At 38.1% G+C, this 16,646-nt stretch overlaps 1 protein-coding gene across 2 annotated transcripts in view; it reads right to left on the minus strand.

Moving 5' to 3' along the window:
* Positions 1–16,646, minus strand: part of LOC138179606 (uncharacterized) — a 53,037-nt gene that overhangs the window by 10,276 nt on the left and 26,115 nt on the right. For both annotated transcript variants that reach the window (XM_069112568.1, XM_069112567.1), the window contains exons 2-6: positions 8,049–8,252; positions 7,659–7,745; positions 6,435–6,620; positions 6,322–6,360; positions 1,244–1,435 (exon numbers count right to left, since the gene is read on the minus strand). In XM_069112568.1, the coding sequence (XP_068968669.1) occupies positions 1,244–1,435; positions 6,322–6,360; positions 6,435–6,620; positions 7,659–7,745; positions 8,049–8,252 (708 nt within the window). The remainder of the gene's footprint in view (positions 1–1,243; positions 1,436–6,321; positions 6,361–6,434; positions 6,621–7,658; positions 7,746–8,048; positions 8,253–16,646) is intronic.

The raw sequence follows: 16,646 nt of genomic DNA on the forward strand, positions 1-16,646 counted from the left end.
AGGGGCAAAGAATTAAAATTTGTTGTTTTCCAGAAAATGGAAACTCTCTGTTCGAATTTATTTAATTCTGGCCGATTCGCTTCAATTCGAAAGTATTACGATGTTCAAAAAAAAATATAAAGCTTTCCATATTCCCATTCAGTGACCTGTTGGCCATTTCACGTTCTCATTCACTAACTCGATTCAAAACTTATTCGTCCGTACCCAGGGTTTCCCTGCTAAAAAATTCACTCGATGCCTCCGGAGAAATCCTCCAACTTCGACTCCAATATCTTCGTAGTAACAAACCATCGATTTCATACCCCATCTTCGCGCCCTACCAAAACTAACTTTGCCCATGAATTCCCTGGTACCAATTTCAACGACTAGCCCAATCGATCAAAAACGAGGTTTGATTTACGATTTTCTATCTTATCCTTGATCGTGCAAGAATCTTTTCGTCGTCTGTTTAGCATTGAATCCTCAACAGTTCGTTTCAATGATAATCCATCGTTTTAAATCGATAATCTTCATGGGTGAATTCAAAGTGCCTTTTATCCTCTTCGATTTTCAAGGAAATGCAAGATTTTTCTACGTACAAAATTCAATAGCATTTCGTTAGAAGAAACAAGAAAATGAACTAAAGAAACGATAAAAGCTAGATGCGTGTACTGTCCATCGTTATCAACAATCTCAAAAGTGACTTTCAAATAAAAATGGTTCCATTTTGCGCAGCGAGAATTGACGATTGTTAGTATGAAATTTAACGAGCTTGCTAGATAAAATTTTTCCATTTCTCTCGATATATTTCCCCCAGCCCTGTCGTCGTTTGAAGCAAAAGAAACTGTTATATTTGTTAAATTAATTTCGGTATCCCCATTTTCCTAGGAAATAGAATCGTAGCCGAAAAGAAAGAAGAAAAGTTATGCGCGAATTAAAAAGTTCAACGTGGAAGCCTAAAAGATGCAACTAATAAAAATCATCTCTAATGAAAATCCTCTCTAAACCGAATATTATTTGACAAAAGAGAGGCTTCAGCCGTGTCACAATGACAGAGTAATTTAAGATACGCGATTTACCACGTGTACGATCGTTATCGAGGAAGAAGCGACGATAGCATCGGTGTGAAGCATGATTGACTCAGAGACAGGTTACTCGTCTTAGGGTGAGAGTAATTGGCCACGAACCGGAAAACACAATCCGGGCGTGTCAGTCGGGCGGGGCAAAATCGCGGCAACCCTGATGCGAAGGCATTACGACTCACTGCAGTTATAGGTGGATGGACAGCAGTGTCCCTCGCGTACGATCGGGCTGCAACCTTGAAGAGGAGGTGCACAAGCAAGAGGCACGCAACGTACCGCGCCCATCGCGCAGAAACAGTTATCACAGGCGGCCTTCCATTCGATGTCCCGAACCATCTCACCCTCCTCGTACACTCTCGAACCCACGCGACACCCTGTGAACCAAACCTTTTTGTTAGCTGAAGAATTTAAACGATAAATTACGTAACTGGTCGTAACATACAACGGCTACAAAGAGCATTGGCACACCAGTCTATTTACTATAACATTTACATACTAATTAATTAAATTTCGTACTCTCACGTGACTACAAAAATTTGATACTATTCGAGCGAATAGAATCTGTTAAACCTGTTTAAAAAACGTTTCGTTGGATGATAAGGATCCGTGGCGTTTATACGACTTTTTCATTGATTCATTCAGTCGTTGCGTATATTTGTTAACAGGCCTTATCCTACAAAAATCCCTTAAATCCGACACATTTGATACGCACAACTTTCAAATCGAATACATACGCTATACTTGAAGTCTCAATCTATTACAGCCCTATTCTAGGAAATCGAAACAGGATCACTTCGCTAATCCGCTAATTTAACTTTCCGATCACCTCTCGTTCAGTTCGAAACGCCGAAACGGTTCCGAGGGTAGCAGTTTCGAAATCTGCTCTCCGGAAGCTGTCATAAAGCAACGAACAGCCAATCTCCTTGCGCCATCGCCGAATATGGCGATTGGACAAAAAGGACGTAGGAAGTCAATATCGATCGACGAGACGATCCTAACTTAAGTTCTATCGAGAAGATACCGCCCTGAGGCCGTTATTAGACGCCTTGCTGTCGATCGATGACGAGAAGCGAACAATGGGACCCGGTGTTCGATCGTTATTCAGTGTTTTCACGGCGGACTTGCAGTGGACGAGACTTTAGGCGATGCCAGAGGAGGCTAGTTTCGAGGATAGTTTGCTGGCAACTGTGCGGGATTAAGTCGGCGCGCGGCGGTTCGAATGGACTTCTAATGGGGTGGAAACGAGGCTTTGGAGGGAGGTTTAAGTTTTGAGCGGCCGCGTGTAACTGGCCGTTAAATGGACAAGCAACGGCATCCGAGAGTGTTGGTCTTTTGGTAAATGCTGAAAGGGGTATGTGGTTTCTGAGGGTGGAAAAGTAAAGTCACGATATAGCAGCTCGATGCTAGAATATGTAAACTGATTCTCTACATAGACGTGAATAGCTTTGTGTATAATATCTTTCAAAAATATATATAAATATAAATATAAAAAATTTTAAAGGGATGAATGTATCGGAAATATGAAGAATTCAGACAGAGAAAATGAGTATATTTCAGGTATCATTTTTGGCAGGTAAAAACACGGTATAAGTACATTCTTTATACGTGGATACGATTAGGTTTCTGTTTAATACTTTGTCATACGTAATATAAAAGAAAGGAATATACAGGGTGGTTGGTAACTGGTGGTACAAGCGGAAAGGGGGTGATTCTACGCGAAAAAAGAAGTCGAAAATATAGAATAAAAATTGCTTTTTTTTTTATTTTTCTATCGAGACAACGATCTACAGTGAGATCCGTTATAACGAGACGTGATAAAGTGCACGCGTACCGAGCGAAAATTCAAAGTCGATTTTCTCGAAAACAAAGCCTCAAACGAAAAATTTTTATTCTATATTTTCGACTTCTTTTTTCGCGTAGAATCACCCCCTTTCCGCTTGTACCACCAGTTACCAACCACCCTGTATATCAGATCTGTAAGTATGAAACCGGAATTTGCCTATAGATGACCCTAGCTGATAATGTAGTTATCACTAAACTGCGTCATTGATGCCAAAAGTCTTTGTTGACATCTGACAAACATTTTCGACTCGGAACAATACAAGTTTCATACAACAGCATAGTTTGTAATAGCGTTGAACATGTCAAATTTTGTGCCTGGAAACTACGATTTGCGGACAGCATTGATTTTCTGTTACCATTTGAAGAAAACTGCTGCAGAATCGCATCGAATGCTTGTCGAAGCTTACGGTGAGCATGCTCTTGGTAAATCACAGTGCTTTGAGTGATTTAAAAAATTCAGAAGTGGCAATTTTGACGCGAGGAACGAAGAACGTAGAAGACCACCGAAAAAGACCACCGAGCTGTTAAAACCTGGCGAAACCGTTAATACCGAGCGCTACCGACAACAAATGATCGATTTGAATCAAGCTTTGCGTGGAAAACGACCAGAATATCAAAAAAGGCAACACAAAGCAATTTTGCTTCGTGATAATGCACCATCGCATACAGCAAAACCGGTCAAGGAAACGATCGAAGCGTTCAGTTGGGAAATATTTTCGCACGCGGCTTACTCACCAGACTTGGCTCCGTCCGATTACTATTTATTTGCATCGATGGGACACGCACTTTCTGACCAGCACTTCACTTCTTACGAAAATGTACGAAAATGGCTCGATGACTGGTTTGCCTCAAAAGAGCGACAGTTTTTTTGGCGTGGCATCCACCAATTGCCAGACAGGTGGGAAAAATGTATAGCTAGCGATGGGCAATACTTCGAATAAAATATTTTTAATCATTTTCATACAATAAACGTGTATTTTCTATACAAAAATTCCGGTTTCATGTTTACATACCTGGTAATATAAGATGTATTGAAAATATGTAGAATCCAGACAGGTGAAATGGATACGCTTCGCGTGTAATTCTTTATGAGCAGAGACACGGTATCTCGATAGCGAAACGAGCAGAACGATTCTCTATTGATTTGGTAAAGTAGATTTTTTGTTTTCGCAGTTTAAATATGAAAAAGGCAACGTGAAAGATGAATTTAAATAAAAAAAAAAACAATCTGTCGATAGAATTTAAAAAATGAACTAGAAATGGCAAATTGAAATGTCAATTGCACAAACCCAATCAAAATAATTCCAAAAGAACACACAATAGCACACTTAAAAAGGATCAATCAAAAAGCTTGTAACGAAACGTTGTAAAATGAAAAAAGCGTACGAAAGTTGCGCGATAAAAATGTATGGAAATACTTTTAATACGAAAATACAGATAAAAGTACTTTTTCGAAACGAATGATAATAATGAAGAAGGAGTAGAAAAATCCAGCAGATAAAAACGTCAGGTCTAAGTAACTGCAGGGCTGTAGTGTCGAAAGCAAAAATTCGCGGAAGTAAAACAAATGTTGCACGTCGTCGTTTCACGCGTCAGATTTTCCGGGAAACATGATTTCTCATTTCCACGGAAGAAAAGGGTGGCCGCCGTCGTAAAATTGAATGAAACTGGGCGTTAAGTGAACGAGCGGAGAAACGGCGGCCGCTGTCGTGGTGGAAATCTTTTCGAAGCACGAAGTGTCACGGGATAACGTAACGTCGACTGGCAGAGCGAACTATTATTGCATTAAAACGTTTCCCTTCAACTTTCTAACGCGCGTGCATGTGTGCGTATGTACGTGTTACGTACATTATCCTCCATAAGTACCAAATTTGGTCATCTTTATTATATGGGAAACGAGGAAAACACAGTCAAAATAGGTAGAAATTTCCGCTTGTAATATCTAAAATATGAAGTATAAATGTCTAGAAGTAGGTTGAGAAAGATTAGAAACGACGTTATGTCTTACTGCTAGGGTTAACTTGCATTAAGTCATTGCCTAGCACGATAGATACGTAGATACACGAAATATTTAATAAAATTCACCTATTTATCGGTAATTGTCTATTTGTTAGTGACAACTTCATATTTAATATTTCCAATAATATAATATTATGGTGATATGAATTGGCAGTTAATTTTTTATAACGACTCGCTTTTAGTCCTACCAAGTAACCAGGTACTTTTACAGGGTTTCAAAAAAATGAACGATATTTTTAAACTGTGGCAATATACAAAAATATAAATACTGTGGATGAGCATGAGAGAAGCGAATACATCAAAGTCTTTAAATATTTCGTCGAATATCCGGTATACGAATCGAACGCTCTTTAAAATTCGACTTTCGAGTTAATTCGGTATTTCCAGTCGCCTATTTATGCTCAACGTGTAGGTTAGTGATCGTCTGGCAAACAGAAGCAGTCGGTTCGGTTCCGTCTTTTCTGAAAAGCCGCTCAGACAGAGCCGGCCCTCTATCCGGTGAAAGTTGCGACGAAAAGTTTAACGCGATAAAAAGGAAAGTTCGCTTCGGTCGCTGTATCAGCCGCTTTGGAAGAAGCCGACTGGCTCTCTCCCTCCATTCGGCTTGCTGGCCGAGTTTAAATTTAAGCTCAGCTTATGAGGAAAAATCGCATCGCAGCGCAAAATCAGCGAGACGTTGCATGGCGAACTTTAATCCCTTTAAATTGCGTCAGGTTTTATCGCGTACCGAGTACCATCTAATTATCCTTACGAAAGGCTTTTTAAGAATTCCTCTTTCGTCTCTCTTTTTCTGCCCGTTATGAGAACCACTTTTTGTTCCGCATCTTAGTTATAATTGAGAAAAGTTTTACTACGCATACGTGCAATACATATACGTACAATACTGTCTACGGAATGCTAAAACAAGAGCGAAGGATATTGATCGTACGGATACTATTCTGGACTTCAAGCCAATGAAGAAATTTCCTGCATAAAAGCTTCCTTTGACGTTTATTTTTCAAACTATAAACAATTTAGTTTTACACTAGAGATAAACTACTAGATTAGTGGAACCGGCTAACGAACGATCCATTGTATCTCTAAATTAAAAATATTTCTTATATGTTGCATATTAAAATACTCTTTCTTGACCACCAATTTTACAATCCTTCGCACACGAAAGCAAATACTTCAAAAACGTAAGGTTTAAAACTTCGGGAAGCAGAAACTAAAATCTTTCGAAAATTGCAGGGGTGAAAATGATAGTTGCGTACACCGTTTGATTCAATGAATAATTCGTAATTGCAATTGCTTTCGAAACCTTTGAGATTCGAACGTACGGCTTCTTGACTCAGCTTCTTCCATGCAAAAAAAGAAGAAAGAGGAGAAAAAGGGGGAATAAATGAAACGTTTCACTCACCGTTTCCCGTGATCGGCGCCAGCGTCGACGAATGGAGATCTTAAAGAACAGAGAAGAAGAGAATGCTGTATGAGTTATTATTTGGATTCGCGGCGAATGAAGACTACACTCACGGGTGCAATTGTAGGCAACCGGGCAGCAGGAGTGCGGGGCATACAGTGGAGTGCATCCTGGCAGGGGCAGCAGGCACTTTGGTCTGATGCATTTTCTCGCTCCAGAGATGCAGTAGCAGTATTCGCATCTACGTGAGCCCATCATCGCCGAGCCAGGCCCGTATCTCACGCCCTCATGCAGGCAACCTGATTGTTAACACCACCGACCATCAGCCTGATGTTGAATCTTTTAACTGCAACCACTCTCGAACGTGGTCTGCTTTGAGAAAGCAACTTTACTTCTTACTCGCGCTATATGTACCTTTCAGAGCTATACTGTTGAGTATTCTGAAGGAATACATTGCTTATCTATGTTAAAAAAAAAACTGTTAATAAATGTTGTTGAGTCTCATTTCAGTGGGACTTGAAGATATTTTCAAAAGAAAGAAGATGCAGCGATATCTCTTTGAATCAATGAATACCTCGTAATTGTAATTTTTAAATTAAAACATTTTTGCGGATTTATAATTCCAGATCTTTAAGTCTAAGGTCTTATTAGGATCGTAAGATTTTTTAATCTCGAAAAGTAGAACCTTTTGAATATTGTAAGGAGTGAAATGATAGTGACCTATAAAATAAAGAATAAGAAGGAAAAGAAAAGATAGATAAAGAATCTAGTTCGCAATTCTAATTTGTGATTGTAGCTTGTAGAATTATTAAAAAGATTGCACACAGGGTAGAAATAACAGGAATAGGTAGCAAACGTTCGCAAAAATTAAAATCCTACAAGCCTTAATGGTAAGTTTGCTAAATTGTGGGGTCAGATAGCAGCAACTCTAAATCATAGGTTATAGGAGCGATAATTTTCAAGTCGTAAACTGTAATACCAATGAAGTGGAGGGTAATAACAGCACTAGCCCTCGAATAGTAGGCCGCGGTAGCATATCGTAGATTATGATAACAACAAAGAAGGTGTAAACCACAGTTTCCCTTACGTCGTAAAGCACAACGACCATTCCCCACTCTATAAACTTGCTAAAAATAAGTGCAAGCACATCAGTTTCGGCAAACTTAGTGGCAATGTTAACAACCTTATTCCGATAGCGATATTTCAACGCCTATTCAATTACTATTCCCTGATACCATAACAAGTTGCAAGAACAATATCCAACATCAATATAATCGTTGTCCAGCGAGTTTCGGGTGTCTCTAAATTCTCTCTGTCTACAGTTCTGCGATGATTACCTTGAAAACGAGAGTTCTGTGGTTCCTCAACCTTCTCTTCTGCCTCCACGTGAACGTTAGACCTTCGTAGCATGTTCATGACGTCACCTGAAAATGTTCATTCATCTTTAACTCTCTGTATCTGAATTTTGTTTGCTAACGACGAATTGTTTATTAGAGCTTTTTTATTGAAACTAATAATATCTAGTATTAGCAAAGAAATAACTCGGTTCAAATACAAAGGTGTATGCCGAATAAATAAAATAAAATTATTATATTATACCGTTTTCATCGTTCTTTGCTAATATTACATATTATTTTACATTATATAATTCTAATTTAGAACAGATTGGTTTCGCGATGTATAACATAACCGAGCGAAGTTGAGACATTTTTCATAATCGTACTAACGTGTCTCGCTGCAAATTAATTCTGGGCAACAGACGTTCTCTCCTGGCGAACGAACGCGACATCCGGTGGGTGGTGGGTTTGGTAGTCGTGGACAAACTCGAAGACGACATCTCAGCGCACCGTCACTGCACCTGCACTGCAAGCAGGGCTCGGACGTGACCACCGACGTGCCCTCTTCGTATCTGCGACCCTCGTACCTGCAACCTGCGACAGATCGTTCCGTTTCAATGACCACACTGTCCAGAACGTGTAGCATAACATAGTTTATACACCACCATGCAAAAATTTAAAATCACTTTTCCAATTTTATTTATATCAGATAACGTGGCGAACTTTATCATTAATTAAAAATTCGTTTCGTAAATTATGGATCATAATGTCTCGTACTTTGATGCAACTTTTTACTAGCCGTCGTTTTTTTTTTTTACTAGTCGTTTTTACAACGACATATATGTATATTAATAATTTATGGAAGAAAGAACATTTTAGTAATTATATTTATTCAGATTCTTGGATTTTATGGAATTCGAAACCTTCGCAAGAGATGTCTACAAGAATACTTTCATGACACTGTGCATACCTAAGCACGTACAGTTATAGAAACAATTTCTGATTCTCTGACTAATAGCTTTACACGAACACAGGTTACAAGCGAACAAAATTAACGACGATACATGCGTCTGATGAAACATAACATAAAATGAAAACGCAATAAAGGAAAGGTAAACTAGCGTCTGTTTAAATTTAATTTCAGTTGTCGAAATTGCGATGTTTCCAATCTTATTTGATTTCGATATCCAAATTTTATTTGAAATATGGAAAATAAATAGGAGCACTCGGTATATCGTATTAACGAGTAAATTTACGAATGAACATGAGGATTAATTTTAAAATACCGATAATACTTATTACTATAAATAAAGATAATCTGTGATTGGATATAGAAAAAATAAGCATTTACGAATCAATATTTCCACGTTATCAATTTGTGTCGATGAAGAAGGATAAAAAAATAAAAACGAACATTCAATCCAATTTATCGTATCATCAGTCCTCAAACGTTACTCTGCTCGGCGAAAAATATTTTAAATTCGCAAATAAGGGAATTTTAAATACCAAAATGGAGCGAAATTAATACTTTAAAATTCATATTTCGGACACAAAACTGGACCAACATTAATACCCTAAACTACGAAACTCGTCCAAAAGAAAGATTGGAAGAAAAATTAAACATTCAGAAAGACAAAAAGGACATTTAATTCCATTTATTGTATCATCAATTCCGAAACACAATCACAAGCAAATGAAAATTTAACTGTATAAAATGAGATAAAAATCATATAAAATATAATACGCACGAAACGAATCAAAATTAATCAGTAAAAAAGGATAGAAGGGAAACTAAGTGTTCAAAATGCAAAAGCAATTTAAACTATACATCGCTTTATTTTCTAGTAGATCGCTTCTAGCTCGATTCCATGGTGAATGACTCATTTTGCTCGAATTTCCAGGTGAATTTTCGACGCACCGGAAGCGTGACCGGTTTCCCTTTCAAAACCTATTCCACCAAGTGAATAGGATTACGCGGAATCACCGCGGAATAATTTGTAATGGAGCTGTGCACGCTAGAATAACGCGATCGTGAAATAACCCCTGACTGCCTCGTAACGATTTTTTCGGTTTGAACAAAAAAAAAAAAGATTTCGTTGTTGGCCTTTGTTCGACGCGCAGGATCGAACAAAAGGGGAAAATAAAAAAGATATAAAAAATAGAGAGAGAGCGTAGAACCGTCAGAGTGGCTTAAAGTGCAACGCAGCCCTGCGATAAATTCATTTCCGAGCCACTGAAGGTGTATGGCGTGCCCAATTTGTAGCTAAATGTGGCTCAAGACAAGGGATCCCGTCAATGAGGATAATAGGATTTCAGTGTGAAAGATACCACAAGATGGAAATGAATGTGAATGTTTATCACGTGACACGTGAAACTGATTTATTCGCGGAGAGTAGATTATCGAATGTGTTGCGAATTATAGAGACATTGATACATGGAAATTGGATGATGAGAATCGATAGTAATATGATGTAACGTCGAATGATTTTTCTTTTTGCATATTGAAAAAACATTCGAGGTGTAATTTTTTCAGTAAGAAGGTTTAATAAGGGATACAGATGTGTTAGTAATGTATTAATGGTCGAATGAATGAGGACAGGAACTTTTATTGAGTGGAATGGCCACGCGATTGTGTGTCTGCCCAGGACTGATCGTTTCTACTTGCTATATTCTTACTCCGAAATCCATGAGTTTACAGTATTTGAACAAATAAATCGAGATGAAATAGGGAAAATACGTTGCTAGAAATAGTCGAGAAGTCAAGTTTCTAAATATTTTCACAACATCCACTGCAGGACTTTGTAAATACGTTATTTTATAAATATTCCCACCGACATATTCGAACATTCTCTGTAACATCTATTCGACGAAACGATTCGCTAAATCTTCTTATCCGCGATTAATCAAAGGGTTTGCGGAAATTCTCCAAATGAAATCAAAGTCGCTGAGACAAAACTTTCGTAAATTTTCCCTTCGTGCAAGTAACGGAGGAAAGAAACAAAGTTGTACTAGCGATTTTTTGTGTGAGAATTTCTTCCTTGCATTCCTAACGACTTCGAGAAAACAAGCAGAAAGTTGACGAAATGACAACAAAAAGAATTAGGACGCCATTAGTTGTAAGAACCGGTAAAGCTCATATGGAAGAAGCTAGTCTATTGTTGGGTCCATAAAAGAACAGAATCAAGTTGCCTAGTGCAAAGCGGACAATGGCAAAGGAACGGACGTGTCTTGGAAAAACGATCTCATTTTCAGAAAAGAATCGAATGAGAAATTTGTTGTAAGGAACTTCAAATTGCTCTTCGAGACGTCGGTGTGCAAAGATTACAGGAAGGGTCGTCGAAGTCATAGTGAGTAAAGTTACTATTTGAGATAGTCCTATACAATTTACTCTAACTATGGAGAAACTATTGCATAGCACTGATCGTTTTTATCCTATTAATTTACTTTACTTTACCCCCTCCCCCTCGCTCTGGGAACTGCGGATTCCTACGCATTTTTATATTTTTCTAAACAAACCTAAAACAAAATAGAATTTAAATAAAAGCTCGTTTCATCTATCAAATATTACAGTACATATTCTATTTCGAATGTTTTTTTTATTTTTCCATATCATACGCATCGTTCGCATTTCTATACCTTTAAATTTCACAAAAATACAGAAAAAATCGTAGTCCACTGATCGCTTTGAATTTCCAATTTCGACGAATAAAGACAATTTACACGGCCTTTTTCTTTCTTTTGCATTCGTATACAAAGCGGAAAGTGTAAGTTACCATTTACAGGTACAATGATCGCCACCATCACCTTGTACCGGAGACAAAGGTTATCCAGCGTGAGTACCTGGCAGCCTTGGTACCCGGTCTCTCGCGTGTGTGAAACGTCACGTTACACGCGTTATGCTCTCTCGCCGGCGGCTGAACGCCAGATCGGTCGAGAGACGGTGGTTCGTGGAAGGAGAAAGGTTGAAGGAAACGGCAAGAGGATCAGAGGGAAATCACGAAGGCAACTAGGGAAAGGAACCACACGGTGTACTAAAGGCGCCGCAGGAAGGGTGCATAGGAAGTCGAGGGCAGAGTTCTCTCCATTCATAGCTTCGTATGCACACGCCACACTCGAATGCACACGTGCACCGCTGCGTTTGACGGCGATGCGTGCATCGTGATGCCGGCCAGTGACTCTCAAGGCCGAGCACTGCTCAAGACCCGCCTCTATAATTAGCCGAGTCAAGGTTTTTCATTCTGATTCTCCTGCATTTCGCCGTATTCGATCGTTCAGACTTCGAGAATTTGTTGGTTTTCGGGATCTTGGGGCTTCTTTTATAAGCGTAACGATCGTATCGATAGCCTCTAAGTGCTTAGCATAACTGTGAAATTATAGGAATTATTTGTATAGCAAGTCGGAACGTATTTGCTATATTCTTTGGATTTTTGTTTGGTTAGAGTGATTGAGATAAATATGACGATCGTTTGTATAGTCTTCGTGCTATGGAAATATTTAGATTGCTAAATAGAATATTCGTCCTAGCGTGGAAAGAATAAATTTCTAATTGCGATATTTATTAGCTACTCGGAATCTCGTGAGAATTTACGTTTTATCATTTGCGTACTCTGTGTACGTAAATGATAGCAGTAGTACGAATTGGACTGAATGTTATCAGGGCTTTGCGATATCTTGCGAGAGTGCCATCACGGATGTTGGTAAAGTCTCTTTCGCGAATCCTCGTATGTCGATCCTTATCTAATATTAGAAACTGGATTGCAATATTCGTAGACAGCAATTAAAATGGTCAGAGTTTGTGCAACAGCCGTGGTATAATGAATTTTCACAGAAGAGAAAACAAAGACTAACAGGAATGTTCATAAACCGTACTGTATCTTATTACATCCTTTCCGTCCTAACAATCTTCCTTCGCATAAATTATACTTATCTTCGATAATTTTGTGTTTGTAATCACGACAATGTGTCGTGATCAGAACTATAATGTGAATATAGAGATTATGATTGAATGGATAACGGGGTCTGTGCCTCTGTCTCGAACAAATTATTGTTCATAAAATTACAGGAAGTAATACTGATCGAAAAACTGAACAATTAATTTCCTCCTTCGTCATATTCCTCTGTCTTACATTTTTCTAGGTTAATTCGAGTTTCATCCGTATAAATTTAAAAAGAAGAAAAAACACGCTACTTTCTCAGGCAAAGAGCTATCCTGTAAAAATTGCTTTTTCTACGAAAAGGGAAGGATACTGTCCCCTGTAAAAAAAAGTATTCGCCCTTTTTTAAGCAGTGCTTTCTTCCCAACAAACTGCTTTCCTTCCTCGAGGGCAATCTTTATAGACTCTACTCCTTTGAGAACGCTATCAAAGAAGAGGATATTGGTAAACTCGATGGCAAACCTTTATTACATTAAATTTAAAGAGGCCACTTTTCGTTGTTAGAGAACCATTTGCATAATCGATGTTACTATCGAATAACACACGGTTACTTGCTATGCGGGCTCAACGGGCTTAACACGGCGTAACCACAATTTTATCTCGGTCACATTGGATGATTTAAGTTTCTTACATAGTTAATTATTTCCTTGAACGCTCCTTTTCGACGTGAGATTCAGTTCTCAGGATACTGAAAGCGATATACAAAATTACAGAATTACAAAATTTTCCAATAATCGTATTTCAACAATATAGGGCCCGATTTTCAAACCATTTAAGAGTCGTATTTTATTTTGACAAAACATCGGCCATCCTTATTCGATCCAATTTAATTTCCTAAACCACTCAGCTACCAAATCACTTAAATGATTCGTACCCCAAAAACCGATATATCTAGAGCTTCTAACCATCGAATCACTTTTACCAAAAACCCAAAGTTCATCCTTTACGTCCTCGAGAACTCTTTCGCCCAATTCAATTCAGTATCCCAAACCATTCGAATAACCGTATCCTAAAGACCTAAAGTAATTCAATAATTCGCGAAGAAGAAATAAGTCAAGAAGCAAAATCACCATAGAGGTTCCTCGGGACTTTCGACCGAAGAAAGGCATCGCGAAGATGGGCCGCGAGGGTGCGCTTTTAATTAAAACATGGCGCTGGGAGAAGGACGATCGGCCGGTTATTAATCGGACACGATCACGCGATATTTCCTCGCGATACGTACGCCAGCCGGCACGAATTTATCGTCGCGCCACGGCTGATTTATCAGCCGGAATCCGATTTATCAGCGCGACGCAGCCGCGCGAGATCCTCGCGATCCAGACGCGGATTGGTCAATCTGCTCGATGCATCGCGACGCCGGACTACTTTTTTTGCGTTTTCATCCACCCCTCACTCTCTATATTTCCATCTTGTTAAGAACACACAGCTGGTCTGGCGCTCTGACAATTTTGAGATCGAGATCGTTCTGATTTGTTGTCGAATTGAACATGACGTGTTCCGAATTGAGGTTAGGTTCATTCACCTCTCGGTGCGTTTCGTACGTTCAGATTTGAATCGTTGAGGATTTGATTTCTTGATTTCTCGGAATTGAACAGTTGAGATAATTCTGAACGATACCAATATAAAATACCAACATTTGATATTGGAAATAATGGCGTAACATTAATTTTCCAGCAAATGAAATTTTATTTAAAATACTCCAGACGAATCATCTTTATTGAATCGTTAATTAAATTCCCAACCATCATTCGTTGGTAACTCGTTTGCTTTCCAAAGTAAATGATTCGCGAATTTTGTGCAGAAAATCTCTATCCTCTTCGCAAACATTATTTCATCGTTGCTTCAATTTCCGGTGAATATTTCGGAGCTTCTTCGTTTTTCGTAGCTCGGTTCGACAAATCGAATCGCGGACTTCCGGCTATTGCCGGAAGCGCAACTCGCCAGACTCTACCTCTGGACGATTGGTCGTCTTTCGAAATTGAGTTCAATCATACGTATGTATATTTGTACAAATTGAAATACGTAGTGGAAATTACCCTGTTTTGAACCAGTCCGAGTGGATTTAACTTGCATGTTTGCATTTGGATATAATACTTTGGAATAGGTTAAAACGTTTAGTTAATATATTGTCGGTCGTTGAATTAGCATCATTTATCAACAATTTCGCTGAATTATTTCTAATATCTTTGTTTACATAATATTTGCATTTCTCGCTCAAATTTTATCCAAAACCATTTCAATCCTCGTGAAAGAATCAAATTCTCTGACAAATGAAATATCGTATAATTCCATTGACACAAATAGCAATAGAAACAGTAGTCATTTTCATCTCTCCAGCTTCGTAATTAAATAAATCCTTTCGCCTTGAATTTAATAAATTTGCAAGGGCCATAGAATAGAATAAAAAAAGCCAAAGTTTCTATCTAATGTTATTCCCACTGGTTGTAGCCATTCCACCGTATACATATGTGAAAACACATGGTGAGAACTACGTTCGTGTACCGTGTTCGTACGCGGTGAAAACATTTCATCGGGAAGAAAGAGACGGCGAATAATCCGACAGAAATGTTTACCAGCCTTCGCTGTTGTTATTAATTTAACGTTTTTCCCTCTCGGTTGGCTAATTCGTTCGAGCTCTCGAAAGTGATGTAATTTCACACTGCGATGATTTATCCGAGCGTGGGAAAGTTGGTGATTTATCGAAATTCCCCGCGAATTTTCAATAGCTTACACAAAGCTTTGTAATTGCATCGACGATTCCTTTTTTGCAACGTTTCTGTTCGAATGCCTCATCGTGTCGTTCGAAACGATTATTAAAAACCGTTTGTTTTTCCATTTCTAAAGAAACGAGATTTAAAACGAACGAAGAGATCGGGCACGCTTTAATTCCATTGATTTAGATTCTCCGCAACACCAGCATGCTTTAATAATTATTATATCGTTGAACGTTCGCAACGTTTCGTTTGGATCCTCCGGGAGACTCTTTTCACGGTTTGTAAATACTTTGTGCATATCAACAGTCCCAATCGAATTAGAACCACGTACAGAAATTTCATTTCTCTAGCTACGATACGAAAACCACACGAACGAAAAATACGATAGGTTCGTTCTGGTTCGACTATTTCATTCTTATATCGCTAGCTGGTTAAAAACAAGCATTTTATTAAATTAATTAATAGTAACCTGCGTGATTAAGGTTATGAACATTTTTTTGATATTCAAAAGGATAATACGAAAGGCATATTTCAAATTAATTAACGACTGTAAATAAAGTGTAATAATATCCTTGAACGTTGTCATCAGAAAATGGCATTAGATGGTACTTCAAAGAATTAGATGTTGTGTCCTGAAAGTAATTAATATAGAAGGTATAAAAAGTATGAAACTCGGTGGTTGGAATGGTTTCAGATGCTTGGTAATACCCTTGAGCAATTATTAGACTGCGCATTTGCATGGCTACCAACGAATATAGAGTAAAATGAAGTCATTATTTTAATGGAATTCGAATGGGCGACTTGCTTTTCCATACATTTCTTTTGTTACAACATTAAATACAATGAACTTGAATATTAGCTTTTAAAACTAGATAGTTATGAAATGTTAAATATTGATAAAGACACTCTGTTATTTTCTGTCTCTGTTTTAATTTAACAAACTCGTGTCGCATTTTCATGAAAATATTATGTTCTATAAAAACTTAGTCGGAAATGCTTCGAATTTTATGAAACATCAGATATTGTAGAAAATTGTACAAAATTATCAAGGACTGAAAAGAGAATTTATTTATAGAATCAGAATGGAATTATGTGAAAGCGATACGTTTTTGTTAATGGATAATTTTAATTTCAAGGGAAGAGGAAGAAATTTGAAAATGACGCTGTAATTCCAATCCACCATCCAGATTTATCAAGATGATCGTTTGTTAACGAATTTGTGGTCCACGAAATTCAGCGATTATCGACCAAAGTTTTATTACGTGAAAGTGGCGAGATAGCATTATGTATATCCGGAAACTGATTGGAAGCGATAAATGACTGACCATATTGAGCGGTCT

The sequence above is a fragment of the Bombus flavifrons genome, chromosome 5 (genome assembly GCF_040668555.2).
Source record: "Bombus flavifrons isolate JBK064 chromosome 5, iyBomFlav1_principal, whole genome shotgun sequence".
NCBI lineage: Eukaryota > Metazoa > Arthropoda > Insecta > Hymenoptera > Apidae > Bombus > Bombus flavifrons.